The sequence below is a fragment of the Balaenoptera borealis genome, assembly GCF_965194805.1.
Source record: "Balaenoptera borealis genome assembly, chromosome: 8".
Classification (NCBI taxonomy): Eukaryota; Metazoa; Chordata; class Mammalia; order Artiodactyla; family Balaenopteridae; genus Balaenoptera; species Balaenoptera borealis.
This window is the reverse complement of record NC_138865.1, coordinates 98,770,815-98,792,693: the sequence shown is the minus strand read 5'-3', so window position 1 is coordinate 98,792,693 and position 21,879 is coordinate 98,770,815. Positions and strand designations below refer to the sequence as shown.

General features: G+C 46.2%; 1 protein-coding gene across 7 annotated transcripts in view; it reads left to right on the top strand.

Annotated features, from left to right (window-relative positions):
• EPB41L4B (erythrocyte membrane protein band 4.1 like 4B) overlaps window positions 1–21,879 on the top strand; it is a 143,280-nt gene that overhangs the window by 50,519 nt on the left and 70,882 nt on the right. For 5 of the 7 annotated variants that reach the window (XM_082403884.1, XM_082403883.1, XM_082403887.1 and 2 more), the window contains exons 3-14: window positions 2,013–2,055; window positions 2,909–2,987; window positions 4,944–4,988; window positions 6,816–6,868; window positions 12,040–12,160; window positions 13,352–13,439; window positions 13,598–13,686; window positions 13,982–14,051; window positions 14,148–14,317; window positions 16,344–16,453; window positions 18,473–18,503; window positions 21,729–21,762. In XM_082403884.1, the coding sequence (XP_082260010.1) occupies window positions 2,013–2,055; window positions 2,909–2,987; window positions 4,944–4,988; window positions 6,816–6,868; window positions 12,040–12,160; window positions 13,352–13,439; window positions 13,598–13,686; window positions 13,982–14,051; window positions 14,148–14,317; window positions 16,344–16,453; window positions 18,473–18,503; window positions 21,729–21,762 (933 nt within the window). The remainder of the gene's footprint in view (window positions 1–2,012; window positions 2,056–2,908; window positions 2,988–4,943; window positions 4,989–6,815; window positions 6,869–12,039; window positions 12,161–13,351; window positions 13,440–13,597; window positions 13,687–13,981; window positions 14,052–14,147; window positions 14,318–16,343; window positions 16,454–18,472; window positions 18,504–21,728; window positions 21,763–21,879) is intronic. The other 2 variants (XM_082403885.1, XM_082403888.1) reach the window with 2 other exon arrangements.

Below are 21,879 nucleotides of genomic sequence, written 5' to 3'. Positions count from 1 at the left end.
GTTTCCTTATCCCCCTCCTCCCACACAGTCAGAGTGGGCTCTTTGGTGAGGGGTAGAGTGCACTGTACTCACTTAGTCCCACCCTTTCTCATTATTAGTATGTGCAGAGTTTAGATTGCTTCTGAAAGTATCTTGACGGTCAGCAGAATGGCCTCGGATTTTGAACAGCTAGTGAGAAACCTGCTCCAGGCTGTGTTGTTCCAACATCCTAACAGCGATGTTCCACGTGCATGGAATTTACATAAAGGGATGGGAAGGTCCCTATTTGCCTCATTTAAAAAATTGTGTTGAACATTTATTTATTTCTCAAGCATCTGATAAGGGCCTGCTGGGTGCCAGGCTCTGCGTTTGGCACAGGAAACTCAAAGATGATTGAGTGCGTGGTCCCTGCCCTTCGGGGCTCGTGTTCACCTGGAGGGGCTCAGTTTCATGTTCCTAAGTGTTGCTTTCCATGGAAGTCAAGCTCCTGAGGTTCCTCAGGACTGTAGTGTCAACAACTGGGATGTTACAGAGGAACGTTTATATGAGGGAAATGGTTTTGCAATTTCCTTGGATGGGTAAGACTGAAGTGGTGTTTCTGGTGAAAACTAGAGGAAGTTGAAATGCCTTCATGGACCAGAGCAGAATTCTCTCAGGCAAATCCCCTCCTGTCTTTCCATCTTCAGTGTGGGTCATTTAAAGGGTCATGAATTTTGGTTTTAAATTTTAGAGTTTAGGGCGACAGAATGCCAAGACCTGTGTATGAGCAGAGATTTTCAACGGTGGGGCTCGTAGTCATTACTAGATTAACAGAGACTTGGTTGTAACTTGAGAAATCTCAGAAGGAAAAGGCAGTTGGTGGCTCCACTGACTAGAAGGGACTTTATAGATCAATGAGGTAAAGGGTGTTAGGTTATTTTAGGCACCTCTTTGGAAAGCTAACTCTCCCCGGGAGAAATGCTCTTAATGTGCATAAGCACAGATATTTTTTCTTTTTTTTAATTGAAGTATAGTTTATTTATAATGTGTTAGTTTCAGGTGTACAGCAAAGTGATTCAGTTATATATATATATATTTTTTCAGATTATTTTCCATTATAGGTTGTTACAAAATATTGAACATGGTTCCCTTTGCTCTACAGTAAATCTTTGTTGCTTATCTAGTTTATGTATAGTAGTTTGCATCTGTAGTTTAATCCCAAACTCCTAATTTATCCCTCTCCCCTTCCCCCTTTGGTAACCGTAAGTTTGTTTTCTATTTTTGTGAGTCTGTTTCCATTTTGTATATAGATTCATTTGTATTATTTTTTAGATTCCACATATAAGTGATATCATGTAATATTTGTCTTTCTGTGACTTACTTCACTTAGTATGATAATCTCTAGGTCCATCCATGCTGCTGCAAATGGCAGTATTTCATTCTTTTTTATGGCCGAGTAATAGTCTATTATACATACACAAACACACACACACACACATCTTCTTAAACCAGTCATCTGTTGATGGGCACTTGGCTTGGCTATTATAAATAGTGCTGCTATGAACATTGACATGCGTGTATCTTTTTGAATTAGTGTTTTCGGGTTTTTTTGGATATATACCCAGGAGTAGAATTGCTGGATCAAATGGTTCTATTTTTCGTTTTTTAAGGGACCTCCATATTGTTCTCCATAGTGGCTGCTCCAATTTACATTCCCCCCAACAGTGTATGAGGGTTCACTTTTCCCTTATCCTCTCCAGCATTTATTATTTGTAGACTTTTTGTTGATGCCCATTCTGACCCGTGTGAGGTGATACCTCGTTGTGGTTTTGATTTGCATTTGTCTCATATTTAGTGATGTTGAGCATCTTTTCATGTAGCACAGGTATTTTTATACCATTCCAAGCTGTTTGCAGATCCCCAGCCTAAGAGCTCGTGATCTGGTACAATCCCTGGTTTTAATTACTAAGGGTTGTAGGGCAGGGTAACCCCAAGGGACTGTGTAATCTTACTGATGAACTATTCCTAAGAAAAATTTTTTTTCTTTCTTTCAGCACTGGCTGGATCATTCCAAACCCATAAAAAAGCAGATGAAAAGTAAGTAAGCAGAATTTAGTTGACTACCTTCTTTTATCAGAGAGTAAACTCCTTTGCCAATGTTTTGAGGTATTACATTTTCATTAGAACTTGGGAGCATTTTCAAATGGATTCAATTTTAGGATGAATTTTAATTTCCTAAGGCTGGCTAAATATTAGAATTTAAAATTTGAATAAGAGTTTTTAGTAGATGTTAGAAAACAGACTATGCCCTCATTTGAAATCAAACACTTCTCCCAATGAGGACTGATAAATACGCTGTTCAGAAACATGACTTTATACCTGTGACATTCATTTTCTCGTGAGTTATGAAGTAGATTCAGAGAATGGGAGAGCAGGAAGGATCTTTGACAGTCTGGTCCAGCTCTCTGATTTTATAGTTGTGGTAACCAGATTTGTTCAATGTGGTTTATGTATGAGTAATTTTTTTTTAATTTAATACTTTTAAAGTATTTTTACCGTAGTATTTTTAGATTACAGAACACTTGACTGTTCATGTGTCACTTTCCTTTAGCCCACTTAGTATTTTGTTAAAAGTTAGTATCACTTTGGAGTATCTTGGCCATCAGGGGTGAAAGTAAAAGGTTAGCTCTTAGTAATTCATCTAGATGATGAGGGTTTTTTTCCAGAATGAGATTACTAGCTAAACTATCTTTGTCAAAACCAAAGTAAGTCCATTTTAGTTTTCCAAACTAGTATTGAAAAGAACTTACTACCTTTGTATGTTCCGTTGTTACCTCCCAGAGTCCGTGGTGGATATGTTAATAGATTTAACATGTTTTTCCTTTTATCCATTCTGTGATCTTCAAAATTGGGGAAAAACATCTTCAACCTTCCATCTCCAAATGCTTAGTTGGACCTGCTTATGCTTTGCACTTTCGAGTTAAATATTATTCTTCAGAACCGAACAACCTTCGTGAAGAGTTTACAAGGTAGGACAAGATGCAAAACAAGATCCCCCTACCCACCCACACCCTGTAGCACTTGCCTTACTTACAATCCATGGCTCTTCTAAACTGTGGGTTTGCTGCTTCTTTCATCTGCTGTCTTTATATTCCGAGCAACTGTTATTAGCACTTTGTGTGTGCTTATCTCTGTATTCTGTTGAAAATCCACACTCTGCTTGACTGGACCTTTTTCTTAGTGAATCAAAATTTAAAAATTTATTTTCTTATCACGTTCCTATTTTGTTGGACCTTGGGTAAATTGGCTAGTTGGTCTATGACACTTTAGTTTTGTCTCAGATACAAAAAGAGAAGGCAAATATTAGAAGAGCATCTCTCCCTCCAAAATTGCCACCTTATTTTTTTAAGCAACTGCAAAATATTCCCTTGATTGTTACAATATCAAAGTTGTTAGAATTGCATCACGGTATCTTTCCGCCCCACTGAATTTCTTTTATAGTGTGCCTGCCCTTGCCTGTCTCTTAGACTTCAGAAATAGTGTCAAAGCAAAAGAGGCTTAAAGAACATTTTACGTGTGGACTTTCCCTCCAGCCACCCTTCTATCAGTGAGATTCTCTACTCAGGCTTCTGCTGCTTTTGATGTCCCCAGAATCTCCTTGTCATTGTCTGTGATGGACAGCTGTGGTGACATGTAAGCTTCTGGGTGATCCATGGCGGCCACTGGCTTGGAGGTGACCCCCTAAGTAATACTTTAAAGACCGACTTTATCACCATGCCCCCCCCCCCCACCGCCGCATGGGAGCGGCCTGGGGGCTTCTGTGGTTAGGTTTTCCTATAGGAATTGGAAGTTCTGGCCACGTCAGCATTGTGTCCTCCTTGATGTGGGTACTCAGTTTAATGGTGGTTGAGCACTTCTCAGAAGTAGTAACATTCTGGAATGTACTAGAACCTTCACCACCACCCACATGTCTCCGTCACCCACATTGTCCTATATCCATTCCACAGAGAGTGACCGTGTGCATTGTTTTCAAAGTTCAAACAAATTACATTATCCTAGTGTTCCTCTTTAGAGTCCTTTATGAAGTGTGCTGCTTCTAGCTGTCATCAAAGCCAGTGATTCTTAACCAGGGTTTGTGAATCAGAAACACCCGGGAGGCTTTTGAACAAATCAGATTCCTGGGGACCACTCTTGTGTGTAAGATTCTCATTCTGTAGGTATGGAGTGGAGCGTGGGCAGCTTTGGTTTTTACAAAGCACTGTAAGTGGTTCTGATGCCCACATCCTCCTGGTAAAAAGAACACTTACTTAATCTTTTACTTCAGTGAACTGCACTTGTGTTATTTGCTGCCTTCCTCCCCATTTTCCGTTACCCCTGTGACCAGCTGCCGTCCCATTCCAGGATTTTTGTTTCCTGTGTGTGTGTGTGTGTGCGTCTGTGTGTGTGCGCACGTGTACTTTGTTTTTTCAAAGGCAGAGTCTGCAGTTAAACTACATCAGAAAAAAAGCCTCCAGTGGTTGCTAACTACAGTCAGCTGTAAATTTTGTGATACAATCAGCTGCAGCCTTTCTGGAATCTGCTGGTGGGCCGGCTGAGGGCCCAACGCAGTGGCTCTACCCTGCCTGTTGGATTGGACACGTTGCATGCTGCGTGTGAGCCCTGCATGCGTGTGCATGTGTGTGTGTGTCTCTCTCTCCTGGAGCCCCAAGGGCATGTGGAGGTGTCATTGGACTGTGCACTGCTCCATGTTCCATCCTCCAAGTATCTTGCGAATTCCTACATGCGCTCACCTTCCTAGCTAGATTCTGGGATGCCTTCCTGGAGACAGGAGGAGATGCTTCCACCCAAGTTCTCATTTGACTTGGACTCCCTTTTTACAATGCAGAATTCCGGGCTGAGTGTGGGGTGGGATTTGTGATGGGAAGTTGGGGAGTGGAAGCGGCTGGGGAAGTTACCCTCTGTTGACTTTTGTATATGTTTGTCAGGTACCTGTTTGTTTTACAACTCAGGCATGACATTCTTTCAGGAAAGTAAGTATGTTTTTGTTCTAACTCTTAACTCAGGATAGATCATAGTATATTTTCTAAATAATTCACCATGTGTGTTTTTTTTTAACTCTTTACCCTTGTTCCCTTTTCAAAATTCAAAAAAAGTACACCAGGCATTGTAAAGTGAGTCTAATACTTGTATCGCTGTCATCATCATCTTATTTCAAGTGATTACTATATGGCTTGAAGCATTTCCAAGAGCATTTAATATCTTAAGTGATGTGTATCTGGGAATAATTCTCTCCCTGATCACATCACTGCCCCATTCATAACGGCTTTTGTCGTATCTGCAAGCAAGATACATTATTAGTATGTATACACTGACAAGTATTTGGATCATCCAAAAGTCTCACTCATCACCATCTGCATTTAAGTAATGTAAAGAGGTTATGTTCTGATTCTAGTAGAAAGAGGTTTAGACATCTCATCTCATTTCCTTTTCCTCTCTTAAAAATGGTTTTTAAATACCAGGCCTTTGGCTATACAATGATTGTTGAGCACGGGAAGCAGTGGCACTGAAATGGTTGGTTTCACAGGCAGTATGTATTTTAAGGATATGAGATTTCAGCAGTCCTAACTTTTACAGTTGTGTCATTTTCACCAGACATATTGACTATTTTCTGTTACATGAAAAACTAAGATATTCTGAATCTAAAAAGCAATACCTGCTATTATTGACAAGAATACATTCTGATTTTGAATGTAATCTGAAGGAGATTTAAAATGTGATTTCCGAATTTGGAAACTCTCTGTAGAATATGTGCTATGAGAATCCTAGTGGAATGTACACTATAGAACAAGTAGATTGTACAGTGTATACATTTGCCTTATTCAACCATGCAATACAGATCTTTGATTGTGTGTGTATTTCTCTCTCTCTCTCTCCATACTGTGCTCCTCATACTAAAAGCCTCTTAACTGGTGATTGTCTTTGGTCTGGAAAAATATTAATGGCGATGCCTTGCATTTGTACAGTACTTTGCAGTTTCCGTGCACATCAGCCTGATTTACTGCATTCATAGCAGAGTAGTGTTCTGGCGGCCCCAGCGTTGCCTCTACCAGCTGGCCGTCTGTGGGCAGGACACTTCAACGCCCAGTTCCTCATTTCTGCGGTGGGGATGGGGAGCACAGGCAACACCCATCCTAGGGGTTGACGCACTCGATGCATTGACCAAACTGGATAATATATGTATATGAAAAGGCTTTGAAAACTATGAAGTGCTATACCAATGTATGTCATTATTATTTTTCTAACTAAATTTGTAATAGTAAGTATGAATGGGATCACTGGATTTGTAGTAATACACCTCTGTGGCGATGCCTCAGTTATTCGATTGCTCGAGTGTATCCAGCTGTCCTGGCAATCTTAGATAGGGTGTCTGTTTATTTCTAATACTATGACCTCGTTTCAAGAAAGATTGAAGGCAGCTTCAAAAGATGCATGTACTAGACCAAGATAAAATAAGTTTAAAAATAATAAGGCAAAGGGAAGGCTTTTCATTCTGTTTCCCAAACTTCCCAGTTCTTGCCAGATTCAGTAAAATTGCCCACTCTACTTAGAGTTGAGAGGAACTATACCTAGATGGGGTTATTTTACCATATGATGAGAACTGACTTTGGGAAACAGGGAGTGTAAGTCAGCTTATTTGCATTTTTTAATGTAGACAGCAAAAATAGAAACCACCGAGAACAAAAATCATTATCTAAATATCACTACCTTCTGAGAAATGATGTTAGTGACATTTTGTATAGTTTTGAATATTAAAGTTCATATTTACAGTTAATTTCTTTTTTTTTTTTCCTTCTAAGATTGAAGTGCCCATATGAAACAGCTGTGGAGTTAGCTGCTCTCTGCCTACAAGGTACATTATTCCTTAGTGGTAATTAGCATTTTAAAGTTGTTGCTTTTCATTTCAACAAATGAGAGTCTCCTATGTACCAGGCACAGTGCTCTGCTTTGGTCTCCATCCCCAAGTAGCTTTCAGTCCCATGAGGACCTCGTGGCCGGATCACATACTCCGTGTGTACGTACAGAGTACAGTGTGGTTCCTTCAGGAAGAGAGACCTGCAGGAGGCTTGGAAGTGGAGGCTTGTCGGGGGAAGGGTAGATGGAGATGAACAGAGGAACCAAGGCACAAAGTAGAAAAGTGCAGAGAGGCACTAGCAGTTGAGTGGTGTCAGAGGGCCAAGTTCAAAAACCTGGAGCGGCGGGTGACCTTGACCCCATTTAAAGCGCATGAACTTCGCACTGTCAACATGGCGTCTTTGAAGGCTCTCGAGCGGGAGGCAGGCCTGGTCAGACGTGCATTTTAGAAAGGCCACAGTGGCTGTGATGGGGAGAAGGGATGGGGGCAAGACCAAGACTGGGGCTGGGGGTGAAGTGAGGAGGTATAGCTGTAACAAAACGAAACTAAGGCTGGGGGTTAAACACACACCCCAAAACAGCATCAGCGGTACAAGGAGAAGGACCTGGTTATTAGGCTCAGTGTTGAGAGAGGAGACAGAGATGACTCATAGGCTGCTACCAAGGATGGGAGATGGTGACAGTGAATGGTTAGAAGAAGAGTTGGGCTCCAGTGGGGGGACATCTGTGTAGGGTCTCTTGGCTGAGAGGGGCCATTGGAGCCTCTGGGAGCTTCTTGAGTCTGTAGAGATCTGGCTCCACCAGACAGGTCAGGCTGGAAGCACTGACAGGGGAGAGTCATCAGCATGTGGGTGGGAATTGGACGGTAAGAGGGTTGCCTGTCTCTCAACGTTGACTGTTCCATCTGTCTGATGCACTGGTGGATTTTTAGTTTAACATGCACAAGAAACACTTGTTAAAGTTGCCAGCACTAATTAAAAGGATACTAATGTGTAACTGCGTATAAGGAATTTCATCAGCACATCGGATAGACATATATTGTGGACTCGTTTATCAGGGCTTCTATGGGATAATGAATTATGATGTATTCATTTATAACTACCAATTATTTTTGAGTGCCATAGTAAGATTTGGCTTCTGACTTTTGTATTTACCAAGTTTTAAAAGTTGATCTAAGTCTTTTCAAATTATAAAATCAGTACAGGCTTATTACAGAATATCAGGACAACAATCAGACGAGTAGAAGGAAGAAGGTAACCCACCGACCTACCCACAGACAAGCAGAGTTTCTATCTATGAGTTTGAGTTTTAAAAATGTAGTTCTGATCAGACTCATACACAAATTTTTTTGTATGATTTTCTACTTGGTAATTTTAGTACATATATTCTGTCATGTTTGTACTTATAAAGAAGGTTTTTAATGACCAGGTTACTCCCATTCCCTGATACTTCCATTCCTTAGTCACCTTTACTGCTTATTTTTTTTCATTTATATATATATATATATATATATATATATATATATATATATTTTTTTTTTTTTTTTTTACATCTTTATTGGAGTATAATTGCTTTACATTGTTTTGTTAGTTGCTGCTGTATAACAAAGTGAATCAGCTATATGTATACGTATATCCCCGTATCCCCTCCCTCTCGCGTCTCCCTCCCTCCCACCCTCCCTATCCCACCCCTCTAGGTGGTCACAGAGCACCGAGCTGATCTCCCTGTGCTATGCGGCTGCTTCCCACTAGCTATCTATTTTACATTTGGTAGTGTATATATGTCAATGCTATCCTTTCACTTCGTCCCAGCTTACCCTTCCACTCCCAACCCCGCCCCGTGTCCTCAAGTCCATTCTCTACGTCTGCATCTTTATTCCTGTCCTGCCTCTAGGTTCATCAGAACCATTTTTGTTTTTAGATTCCATATATATGCGTTAGCATGCTGTATTTGTTTTTCTCTTTCTGACTTACTTCACTGTGTGTGACAGACTCTAGGTCCATCTCCACTTTAGTGCTTATTATCTAGTGGGGACTTGGCATATAATAGGTGCTCAGTAAGTGCAGAATGAAATTGAAGAGCCCCACCCCGCCCATGGACTTTGGCTGAAGGGCAGTCTGCCCATGTGGTCTGAAGGCACTTGTGTTGGAGGTAACCGTCTGTGCTAAATACAATGCTAAGTGCTTCACATCCATATTTTCCTGACACAGTGGTCCTTACGGTAAGTGCCATAACGATGTGCAGTGGCTTGGGGAACTTGGAAATGGACTGTCCACTTTGACCAATCTGTATTTCACCAGCTTGCCAAGTTGCATCCACCCTAGAGTTTCTGAGCTGCCAGGAGGTCATACTGTCAGGCTTGGTGGCCCAGCAGTAGATGGCAGGGTGTAGTTAATGGGATGAAAGCATCCATGTCAGACCTGGGGCCGTCAGTCCACCTGAGAGATTTCTTCCTAAGGCCATTGGCACAACGTCCTAAATGATTAGAGGACGGCGAGGCACACATATCACCTCCCTGCCTACCCCCAAGTGATGAAGGCATCACCCAGCTCTAGGAGAACCATTTGCCTTGCCCTGCAGCCGAGGCAGACAAGAATACCAGCTGTCATTTGAGCCCTTCTTGGAGAAATTACCTATCTGAGTTGGGACCACAACATTAGTGTAACTTAAGATGCAGTCATTATGTCAGGTACAAAGAAAAACTGAAGATGTAGACACAGAAATGGGGAAGTTTTTGTCACATTGTCTCTCCATGTCCCCTCCTCCCCCCAGCCCATCAGTAAATGCTTCTAGTTCAGCCACAAAGAAGCCGGTTTGCCTTGGACTATGAAGATCGCTAGAGAGCCTCTGTGGGTTTGCACAGTGAAAGGTTGTGTACTTCTTCCCATGCTTGAGCCTTGAATACGTGTCTTGCTGCAGTTGTCCTTGAATTGATGCCTCATGAGTTGTGATGCAGTGGCCCTGCTTGGAGGCTCTGCTCTTTGAGAACTAATTTTATGGTTGATTTGGAAATTATTTCAGGCACAAAGAAGAAGGGAGGAGGAGAATGGGATAGTCATTTGTTGTGTGTCCATGATCTTGTTTCATCTTTGTCAGTTTCCCTTTTGTGGATAAGGCATCAGAGACCCAGGACAGTTAAGTGACTTGCCCAGGTCACACAGGTAGTATATGGTCAAGTTGGGAGTCAAGCCCTCCTGCCTCTGAGCCGTTTCCACCATGCCCCACACCCTTCACAGCTGGGACCCTGGCTGCAGAGTTCAAAGACTGAGCAAAGTGTCCTCTTGCCGGCAGGTTCTTGGAAGGCAGGCAGCAAAGTGTCCCCCTTGCCTGGTCTCGGGGGAACCTCATCATTGGCTTCTCCCTCCTGTGCTTGATGATGTCAGATGCACAGTTAATCCAGTCTTGCGCAGGCACGCCAGTAAACACAGGGCTCACTTTGGCCCATGGGTGCAGGGTGGTTCATATCAAGGAGATCTCTTCCCAGACTGCCCTTCTAGCCTTGCCAGGTCCCTAGCTTCAGGGTGACATCTTGGTCAGAGGTCAGTCGTGGCCCCCAGCCTTGGGAGCCCAGCCCTCACCTTTTCTGGGCAAATATGTCACGATCTTCTTTTGTGACTTTGCCCAAGGCACCAAGCAGCTGCACATCCTGACCCAGACCACCTGGTGGTATTAGGGGTGCCATCCAGTTGAGAGCTGCAGATGAGGGGCTGCAGTCAGGTGAGGGGACAGTCACTAGGTCCCCGCCCTGTGTCAGACACCGTCTCCTGCAGTCCTCCCACCACCCCTCCGAGTATGGTATTGCCGCTTCCTCTTTTGTGGACGGGAACGTTTTAACCTCTTCTCCTGCGAGCCAACTGGAGTCCCTTTCCTGAAAGGTGGGCTCTGGGATTGGGGCTCAGAAGCCACTGGAAAGGGCTGCTGGGTCCATAGTGAGTTGCTGTCACTGGGGGTGTTTGGTCATTTGCTGGCTGGTCGGTGGGATGTCGTGTTAAGCAGTGATTCTCAGCGTATGTTCCCTGGGGACATACTGCATCAGCTGCGTCAGCATCCCCTGGGAACTTGTTAGAGATGCAAGTTTTCAGGCCTTATTCCAGACCTATGGATTTAGAACCTCCGGGGATGGGGGCCAGCAATGTGTGTTCTAACGAGCCCTCCAGGCAATTCTGGCGCATTCGAAAACCCGCTGTCGTAGATCAGTGCTTTTCAAAGTAATGTGTGCACCACCCTCCTGGGCACGTGGTGGGTTTGCTCCAGCAGGTCCAGGGTGGGGCCTGAGGTTGTGCACGGAGAGCAGGCTCCCAGGCGATGCCCACGCTGCTGGTCTGCGGACCACACTTTGTGCAGCAAGGTATCAGAGGTAATTAGAGTTCATAGCCAACAAGGTATAGAGGAACCCCTGGAGGATTCCTTTTCCTTCTGGGGTCTGCCTCCCGCACGGCAAGGGTGGGGGGAGTGGAAAGAGTGGACTTTCTCATTCATGTCCTGGAGGAATGGGCCCCCTGTGTCTTCGGGCCCTGCGTTCCCTGGGGCACTGGGGAAGAGCCAGGACCAAGCTGCGGCTTCGGGCTTTTTGCTGGGGTCGCCCGCGTGGCCGCTGCTCCTTTCTGCACAGCCGGCTCCCTCCCAGCTTCTGCCTGAGTTGCCGCAGTTGCTCCCGTGGCCCTCTCACCCCCTCCTCCCTCACTCCTCACTCCTTCCTTCTCCCTCCTGCCAGATTTTTTCTCCCTGGTTCTGCCTGTACCGAATTCTTGGTTGGTCCTCTCCAGCATTGCAGGCTCTGGAGTGCTGCTGAGACCCACCCTTAACGAGAGCCTTGTTACATGGATGTTTCTGGGTGGGTCCCCATTCCCTGCAGTTGCCTTTTATTGCAAATTCAGGCACTACAGTTTTGTGGGGGAAATGTAATCAGGGCCTCCCTGGGCTGGAGAAATAGTCGGGAGAGGGACAGTCATATGGCCCAGTGGGGAGCGCATTGGAGTCATTCATGGGGATTCTGAACGTACATGTGGGGACCGATTGGGAGTTAAATCCTCCTGAAAGCGGGGAGTTGGTTATACACGAGGGGGTACCTGTGCTGTTTACAGTCAGGCAAAGTGCCTTTGGACCTGGTGCTGCAATAACCAAAAGCATTCACTGTCTCCTGTTTTCTCCCTTTTATGAAACCTGCAGCCGAGCTTGGGGAGTGCGAGCTTCCAGAACACACACCAGAGCTTGTGTCTGAGTTTCGGTTCATTCCAAATCAGACAGAAGCGATGGAATTTGATATCTTCCAGAGATGGAAAGAGTGCAGGTACCTTGATGCTACCATCTAACATTCCGATATATGCATTTGGTCATTTATAAGCATTTGTCAGACTCTTTTATCCGATGGTAGAGTGGCTCTGTGGATGACTGTAAAATCGCAGCTCCAGCTCTTCACTTCTTTCCCTCCTGTGCTTCAGTCCTGTTTTTCAAAGGCCCACAGGACATCTCTCTTTCCAGAGATGTACAGTAAAAACCAAGCCATACTCCTGTTTCTTCCTCTGAAGTACAGGGCCTGGTCCTGATTTGCTCGTTGCATAGCCAGGGACGCCATGGCCATCCCGGCCTCCTAACCAAGGCAAAGGGGTGCTGCCTTGATCCATCCGGTCCCGCACACCTGGGGCTCTGTCCATGGCCTGGACTGCTAGGGCAAACCCTTTAGAAATGTGTCCTGGGGTTCCTTACAGGGACACTCATGTTTGAGACCATGTGTTGTACAGAGTTGTATTTCAGGACACGTGGTCACCACAGCTAAATCCAGCCCTGCCACTCCTCTCTTGCTTTGTCCTCTTTCCTCCCTTAGTCACCCTAGTCTAGCGGTTTTATGCCTGGATAACAGGGTCACCGCCTCTCCTCCCGCCCGGCCCATCTTCCCCAAACGCTGCCTGTGCCCAGTCACTCTTGGACTCAGAAACCGAGCGTGGTTTCCCGTTGTCCCGCAGCCATTCTGGCCCCTTTGCAGATGGAAGGTGACAGTAGCACATTCTCGTATCCCATTGAAACAACAACGTAGAAGCGGGCCGGCGGGCGGGTGTAGAGTCTTGCCCCAGTCCCTGCCACACCCCACCCACGATCCTCCCTGCACGAAGCGACTGTGAGCAGCCGTGTATCCTTCCAGCCTTTCTCCTTCGCACACACGTGCACAAATCTACCCACGCTCCTCCCTGCACGAAGCCGCTGTGAGCAGCCAGCTGTGTATCCTTCCAGCCTTTCTCCTTCGCACACGCATGCACGAATCTACACACACGGAGTCGTTTCCCTAAGCGTTCCTATTATAAGCCCTGCTCTGTCCTCTTTCCGCTCAGTTAACAGTCTGTTCTTGGAGGTCGTGTCACGTTGATGTAAATCGGTAGCCCTCATCCCTTTAATTGCCCCAAGCACCCCTTCATGTGGCCGTGCCCTTCAGGCTTGTGTGGGTGTACGCGTTGCAGTTCACATGTGTCTCGTTGGTTTTTCTAAGGGGAAAGAGCCCTGCCCAGGCGGAACTCTCCTATCTGAATAAAGCGAAGTGGCTGGAAATGTATGGGGTAGACATGCACGTTGTCAGGGTAAGAACCATGTGCGTTTAAGTAATTGGGTTTCCCGGTGACTGAAAAACGTGTAAACAATGTGCAAACAAAGTAATGCGGTGAGGAAACTGTTTTGCATTCTGCTCTGTGACGACCTGTTAGAACCCTCTACCGACTGTGCCTTCGTTTATTTGTAGGGAAGAGATGGCTGTGAATATTCTCTTGGACTGACCCCGACAGGCATTTTAATCTTTGAAGGAGCTAACAAAATAGGCTTATTCTTTTGGTAATTTAGTTTTGTCCTATATTAAAAATGTCTTTTCCTATTTTGTGGTGGAATTATATGTGATGGGTGATTATCGAGGGATATTTGCAACACGCAGATTCATTTTTAAAACACACGTACTCTGGCATTTGTGGGTGTCTGACAATGGCAGTGGCGCTTCTGGATAATCACACTTAACGTGAATGAGTGATGCCTTGAGCAAATCTGAGCTGAAACGGTAGAAAGGAAACGGCGGTGTGATGGGTAGGCGTTGCTGCCGCAGACTGTGCTTTGAAAATGCTTTCTCTCTGGCCAGGCCGAAAATTACCAAAATGGATTTTAAAAAGAGCAAGTTGACGCTGGTGGTGGTGGAGGACGATGACCAGGTAAGCCTTGCCTCCGTTCCTCCTCCTTGCCGTGAGTAACCCTGAGTCAGTGCTCCAAGTCCCCGCTCACCGGCCCCCCCGTGCTTCACCTCCGAGGGCCGGGAGCAGGAGCACACGTTCGTGTTCCGCCTGGACAGCGCCCGGACCTGCAAGCACCTGTGGAAGTGCGCCGTGGAGCACCACGCCTTCTTCCGGCTGCGGACGCCGGGAAACGGCAAGTCCAACAGATCGGACTTTATCCGACTGGGCTCTCGCTTCAGGTTCAGGTAGGCACCATTTTTACAGCACGGTCACGTGTCTTGAAGGAGGGCAGCAGTGAGGTTTTGGTGAAAGGAGCAGTGGACCTGCTGCATCTGGAGGCTTGGGTTGGACGTCCTGCCCCTGCTTCTTTCTTAGCATCTGACCTTTCATGGAGTCACCAAAGCTCTTCTAGCCTCTCCGCATCCTCATCGCTAAGATGAAGCTAATAATCACAAAATTATTAACAGCTGACATTTAGCTGGAACTGTGCTGTCTGATACAGTCGATGCGAGCTGCATGTGGCTATCTAAATTAATTCATGTTCGATACATTTCAAAATGTGGTTCCTTGGTCTCACTCACCACGCTTCAGGTGCTCGGTACGAGTGAGATCGGTGGCTGCCACATGGGGCGGTGCTGATGTAGAACACGAGCATCGTTTTGGAAAGCTCTATCGACCACACTGCTGCCCTAGAGCTTTTCATGTACCAACTCGTAACCCTCCCCATGGCCTTAATGAGATGGGTCCTCAGATTATACCCATTGTACAAATAAGGGAACTAGGTCCGGGGGGGTATATAATCTGCCCAAAGTCACAGCCAGTCGGTGGTAGAGCTGAGATTCAACCCCAGGCAGTCTGGGTCTTATGTCTTATATTTTAACCACTACTCTATCGCCCGTCACATGCCAACATCAAGAAATTTGGTGACAATTAAGAATGAGAGCAGATGTCACCGTGTGTGTGAGTGACCCAGGGCTGGGCTCAGGAATATTTGAATCTGAAAAGACCCTGAAGAAAGAGAGGTTTATTCCGATATATTTCTACTTACGTTTCTAAGACCATGTCTCTCAAAGTGCACGAGAACTCCCTGGGTGTTTTTTTAAAATGAGGATTTAGGACCTCATCTAAGGCCTTTGTAATCAGAATCTATGGGGGGCTCACGTGTGGCTGTATGAATAAGGCCTGGGAATGTGCATTTTAAATGCACTCCCAGGGTCGATTCCTGAGGCATGTTTACAGATCTGAGAATTGCTGTTACAAGATCTAAAATTTCTCATGGTTTCATAACCTCTTCCCACACATGGCATGTCCTTGAACTCTATTTAAGATGCCAAACGATTTGTTCATTTCAGATTTTTCTGCTGTGCACGGAAATGTCTGTGCACTTGTGTTTAAAGAATTGCTTGGTTTGAATGTATTTTTAAATGCTGCAGAGGGGAGTGGGGGGGACCAAGTCCTTTCTGAGAAAGAATCGACTCATGGGTCCTGCGAAGGAAGGATGGAAGGAAGATGTCATAACTGCGAAGCCTGGCAGAGACGTTGCACGGTATGCTGAAGTCTGCTGTGCTCCAAGTGAGCAGGGCCGGACTGTTGAGGTTGCCCAGGCGGGGTTTCCATCCTGGCAGGACACTCCCGTGGGACTTGGTCCAGCCCAGCGTGAGAAGGAAGGGAGTTTGGAGATGAGTTTGCCCCTTGGAGGCAGTTAAAGCAGGTGGCAAGTGGCTCCTTCCATGTGATAAATCATAAGCCGAGGGTGGCTGGACGAGGCAGTGATAGATCAGACAAAGACAGCATTGCCTCCTGGAAGCTGTAGCTGGACGTTGGGTTGATGGAGAGCCTTGGTGAAAGCAGCAGTGTTTTTCTGGGCATAGCAAGGATAGCCAAGGTTTGGTTAAGTGGTCATTGATAACAGCCTTTTAAAAGAGTTAAATGTCTACCTAATATGTTTTATGAAAGGTATTTTATGTGTGAGTCAGTGTTCTCTTAGTCAAATATTCCAAGTACTCAGACCTGCTTGGTTTGTGCAGTCAAGTGGCTGGTACCTAAATTGCAGGTTTTGTCCTTTGGCGGAAATGTAATACAGCCTGGATTTGGCAACAGTGATTTTATTTTCAAACGGAAGGCTAAATTTAGTGTGTGTCTTTACCAAACGAGTTTGAGATAAGTTGAAATTTACATTGGAGCTCTTGGAAATAAAAGTTCACTTCCAAATACGTATAATGTACTGACATTCTGATATTGGTAGCATGCAGTGAAATGTTTGCTTTCCAGTGGCCGGACGGAATACCAGGCTACACATGGCGCCAGGTTACGAAGAACCAGCACCTTCGAGAGGAAGCCTAGTAAACGCTATCCATCCCGGAGACATTCGACATTCAAAGGTGGTGTGCTTTTCATTCTGTCTTGGAATTTTACATCATGGTTAAGTTGGTTAATAAGCCCCAAGGAGTTTGGCGAAGCAGTTTGTGAAGGAACTGTCTGCTGTTCTCTGTCGTTCTGAAGCTTTTGATAAAACCCCAGTGGGATTCTCTTGGAGGGAATCAGGCTACTCTCACCATCCAGCTGTCTTTAGTCTTTCCCATTGGATGTGTTCATTTCCTTCTCCCCCTTTTCCATATTTCTTTTCTTGTACCTCTTTGCTTCTGTTGGACCTGGGACCTTAGGGATATCATAGGTAAACATGTTTCTTGCCCGTGGAAGATGATGACATGTCTCGGAGGGAAGCAGAGTCCGTTCTCTCCTCCATCTTCCAGTTTCAATTGGGGACATCAGTCTCGCGCTAACCAGAATTCTGACCACTTCAGAGCAGAGCCAGAACTAATTAAATACTGGACTCGGGGCCCACAGTCAATCCAAGCACACCGTGCCCTTGAGTTTAGCCAGACTCCAGGATGCTTGTTCCTCCCCACCCCCCCTTTCCCGAACTCCCCGAGCTTTGTCTGTCATTTACTACTGTGGCCTCACACCTGCATGAGGCCTGGTACCCAGTTACAGGTTCAGTCAGCAGATGAGCAAGCCGGGCTCATTTCTGTTTAGACTTGGCTTCCAGATCCCATTTCTTGGCTCTCCTTTGTCCACACTTGACTGCTGCTCCATTCACGACTATCTTGTTCTTTTACAGCAGGACCTCTGCATCTCCCCACCCCACTCTCGTTCCCTCCCACATATCATTGTACTGGCCATTTCATATGTTTTTCTTGTATAACTCAGGATTTAGTGGGCCTTTGTGGGACCTGGCACCTGTGCTTTCCCATCTAGAATCTTTAACCTTGTGTTCCCCACTGTTTCCTTCCTTTTTGAACCAACGGTGCAATAGCGTGGCAGCCAGAAACTCTCCAAAGCCATTCTTGGCTGCTTTCGTGGGGAAAAAATTGCCAGAGCCCAAGGAATGTGGCCTCACTTTCAAGAAAGACCAGAGGTTGAGAGGGTGGGGCTGTGTCCAGGGAGGGTGACAGGTCCCTGAAGGGTGATTGATTGCAGGAACTGGGAGTGATGAGTGACGGGGTGGGACCGGGGGGTGGGGGGATGAGAAAGCTCTCTGTCCCAAGGGCTGTGTTCACCTCCCTGGGGAGCATTATTATGCTTGTGCACGCAGCCAGTTGGGTCAAAGTTGCCCAGAAACACCCCGGTCGAAGGAAGAACTTTCTGGTGGGGCCGTCCAAACATAGTGCTCCGTCTTTACAGAGTGAGCGCCCGGTCCTTGGAGGTGTACAGGCACAAAGGGAAAGGCCCCGCGGTGTGGCTGCTGCAGAGGGGAGGGTGCTTGATGCTACAAGGTGGCCTTGAGCCCTTCCAGACTCCAGGTTCCGTGCTTCTCCTCCACTTCCCTTCCTGGTCTTCATCCTCTTTCCCTCCTTTATTTTACTGACGTTTTCTCCAGCCAGAGTTCCGGCATCTTTGTGAAACTTTTAACGATTTTCCATGCTCCATTTTTCAAAAAACGAAATGGTGTCTAGGTACACAAGCTCTGCCTCTGTCCATGGCCCCTTCCGCAGACTTCACATCCCGAACCCAGTCGGAGGTGTCTGCCCCGAGCTCCCCTGCACAGGTTACTGCTTGTATTTCAGCCTGTCTTCGATCTTTCACGCCTCTGTCTCTGTGTCAAGACTGTGAGCTCCTTGAGAGCAGGGACTGTCTGTCTCTGCCTCCTAGGACTCCTGGCCCTGGGAACGAGCTCAGTGAGCAGGTTCTGAGTGAATTGGAGGGTGGGGCACAGCGGGAGGTGATTTACTTTTCCTCCAGAAAGGAGAGGTAGTCAAGATGAAGATTCTGCCTCCTGGGGTTGGGACTGCTCTGAGATCACAGGAATCTCTTCCCTGATCATTGGTAACAAGTGGTAAAAATGGTAAAAAGTGGTGAAGCTCTCTAAGATGTCATACTTTTCTGTTTTTCCTTTAAAGCAAGCAACCCGATGATAGCAGCTCAGTTCTGGTAAGTGCCCCCAGAGTCCGGGTATGGCTCTGCTCTCAAATTACTGTATTTGTTTGCAATGTTGACTTTTTCCTTAATACAGTTAAATCACAGAGTGAAGCACCTGATGGTTTCCTCTCCACCCCCTTTTTCTGCTGCTTGGCTATACCGTCCACCTGGCTTTCAATAAGTACACAGCAGAATGTTCCAAGACAGTTTGTTTTTTTGGAAAACACAGATGCTTTGTTTGAGTGGCTTTGTGCTTTGTGTACTGTAACAGTGGGTGATAAAGGTGATAGGAATGTGTATGGCACAGTGTGCTAAGGGCACTGCAGGCAGTGATGGGAAAGAAAGGCCGTGCTCTTGAGAAAAAGCTCCCCGAGAACAAAAACTGGATCCGCTTAGTGACGTTCGGGTTTCATGTCATACAACGTAGAAGACCTTTATCAACACCCAGTGAAATTCCTGTAGGAAGAGAACTTGTCACAAGACTGAAACTCTAGCACCGGTGTCAACAAACTTTTTCTGTAAAGTGCCTGCTCGTAAATATTTTAGACATTGCAGGCTCTGCTGTCTCTCTCAGGACCATTCCACTCTGCCCCCGGAGCAAGAAAGCAGCATAGACAGTATGTGAATGAACGACTCCGGCCGTGTTCTGATTAAACTTTACTCACAAAAGCAGGTGGGCCAGGTTCGGCCCATGGGGCGTGGTTTGCCGCCCCCTTCTCCAGCACAGGTGGCCTTGATCTTTCCTGTACATTGGAATCACCTGCTGAGCTTTGAGACCCTCAGCCAGGCCACACCCCAGGCTAATCGAATCAGTCTCCGGCTGAGGACCTGGGCATCTGTGGTTTTAAAGCTCCCAGGTGAGTCTCGTGTGCTGCCCAAGAGGGCACTGTCCCACCTGGTGTGTACTTCTGTTTCTCTCCCCGAAACAATTGTTTTCTTACGTGAGTTTTGACCTCAGTGGACAGCTGTCATGCTAGAGAATCACAGACTATATAATTGTTTCGGCCCTTGTGTCCAAGCTCCAGCCACTGGAAGCCCCATCTGGTTAGTCTCTGGTCATCCCAGGCACAGGCCTCAGGCTACTAGGGAGGGTGGTCTTTGAGGTCAGCATATCTTGGTGCGCCATACGCCCTGGGCGGTTGGTAGTGTGTGGCGTGTGGAGGCGTGGGTTAGTGATGAGGGACCAGGAGGCCTCCCGCCCAGCCCTGGCATTTCTCTAACTCAGCTCTGGGGCGGCCTTTTTCTCATCTGAAAACAAAGAGGTTGGGCTAGATCAAGTGTTTTTCGAAATTTTTTAGCTTTTGATTTTGGCCCACTAGGAGAAACCTGCCATGGAAGCCCAGTACAGAGAACAGACCAAAGCGGGACTGCTCTGGATGACACCGAGCAGGGAGGGGAGGGCAGGGCTGGCACCTGCTGCCCGTCTCCACCCCCCGCATCCCACAGGCAGCCCCAAGACACCTCCAAGGACCCCAGGGTTCTGGAGAACGTAGCTGGCCGTTGTATCACACAGCTGGAAACTCAGCCTGGCACTCTGATTGCAGACGCTGCCTGCAGTGCCATTCGGCTGGGCGTCAAATGTCTGGCTCTTCTGTCTGGGTTCAGTTCTCAGCATCTCACGAAGGGCTCCAGGGTCCTGTTGAACTGCTGTGCATCAGGCCTGGACCCCTGAGGATGGGAGGAGGTGGCAGGGATCCTGCATGGGTTAGTTTTAGGCCTGCAAGCTTGCCCTGTTTCCAGGATCCCTATGGCGGGTAGTATGCTGAAAGTATGCCTGTCAGCATGTCTTGTGTTTAATTCTCAGAGGCTTGTGAGTTACATTTCTTTCCTTTGCTAAGGGAGTGATTGTTTTGCTTGTTTGTTTTTTCCCTAATAAAATTACATTTTCCTCTTAGCGTCTAGTAGAGATTATATAAATTGAGAACCAAAATAAAATTAAAAAACAAATCTCCACCACACACACAAAAAAAACCCAGTAAATATACCCTTTAGGAACAAATGAGCTAATAACCACTGTTTGCAGCTGTTCAGTTGCTCTTCACAGCCTGTGGGATCCTGGGGGTGGGGAGGATTTCTATGGGAGCCGGGGATGAAACCGTGCTCTGGGCGCAGAGGTGATGCCAAGAAAATAGCACCTTGCAGAGCACTTAGCCCTCCTGGTGAAATGCAGCTGGGGGTGAATCTGGCCCAGAGCCTGGCGCTGTGCACTGGCCCTCTATGAAAACTGGAACACAGGGTTATTTAGACCCTAAGCAAGACTCATAACCATGAAATGTTTTCCTCTCATTGCTGGAGGAGCAGTAAACCTTGATTTTGAACACACCACCCTAGCAACCTAGCCTGATGATTGTGCTGGGTTGGTCTGTGGTTTTTCTGGCAGATGCCGAGCTTGCATATTAAATACATTGTGTTTTGCACCAACTGTCTCCACCCATAGTTTTGACCAGAGTAGTTATACTTCAGATTCCATCAAAATAGGATCATGCATGAAGAGCCTGGAACCTTTCTGCAGGTTCTCAGAGAGCCAGTGTGGCTTAGCGGAAAGGATACCGGCCTAGGGGTTTTGTAAATGTCAATTCCGGTCTCGGCGCAGCCATGGACTAGCTAGCAAGTGTCCTAACTTCTCTGTTAGGCAACCGTTCCTTTATCTATAAAATGAGGCGGTAACATTTATTGACCTCATAGCCTTGTTGTGTGGATTAAATAATAACAGATGTGAAGTTCCCAGTACAGAACCTTACGTGGAATGAACATTCCAGAGTGGTGGCCACATCATGGCAGCATTGTTGAGAGCAGTGGGACCCACAGTGGTGGATGGTCAGAAGTGGCTGATGGCCCTCCCTCGAGCTGGAGAAAGCTCCGGGCATCACTGGAGCTGCCCGGTACCGTGGGCCACCCGGCAATACCAGACCAGGCCTGGAATGGGAACTAAAATTATTTAGTTTGCCCAACTGAAAGGACCTCCTTTTTGCCACCAAAATATAACATTACAAGCACGGTTCTGGAATATTACCTACATGTTTCTATTTGTGAGCTCTAAAGTGACGAATGAGAGCTGCTATTTGGTTTCCCCAATTATATGTTCATTTAAGCTGCTAGTAACCAAAAAGAAATAGTATTTGTGAAAGTTGCTAACAGAGTAGCTAGCACCTAGGATTAGTTTACAGCTGTTAAATAAATCAGTAATAATGCCGCTTTACAACCTGTTACATTACAGTTTTTCTTTTCTTTTTTTAGCTCTAAAACAAATCCTGAAGTCCATAATTACCAGGTGAGCTATTGCTTTTAAAGGTTTTCATGTCACACGTCTTAAAGTGTCTAAATTTTCCACACTGAGCAGTCATTGCGCTTATAATCAGGTTTTGAAGAAATAACAGCAGTACATGTT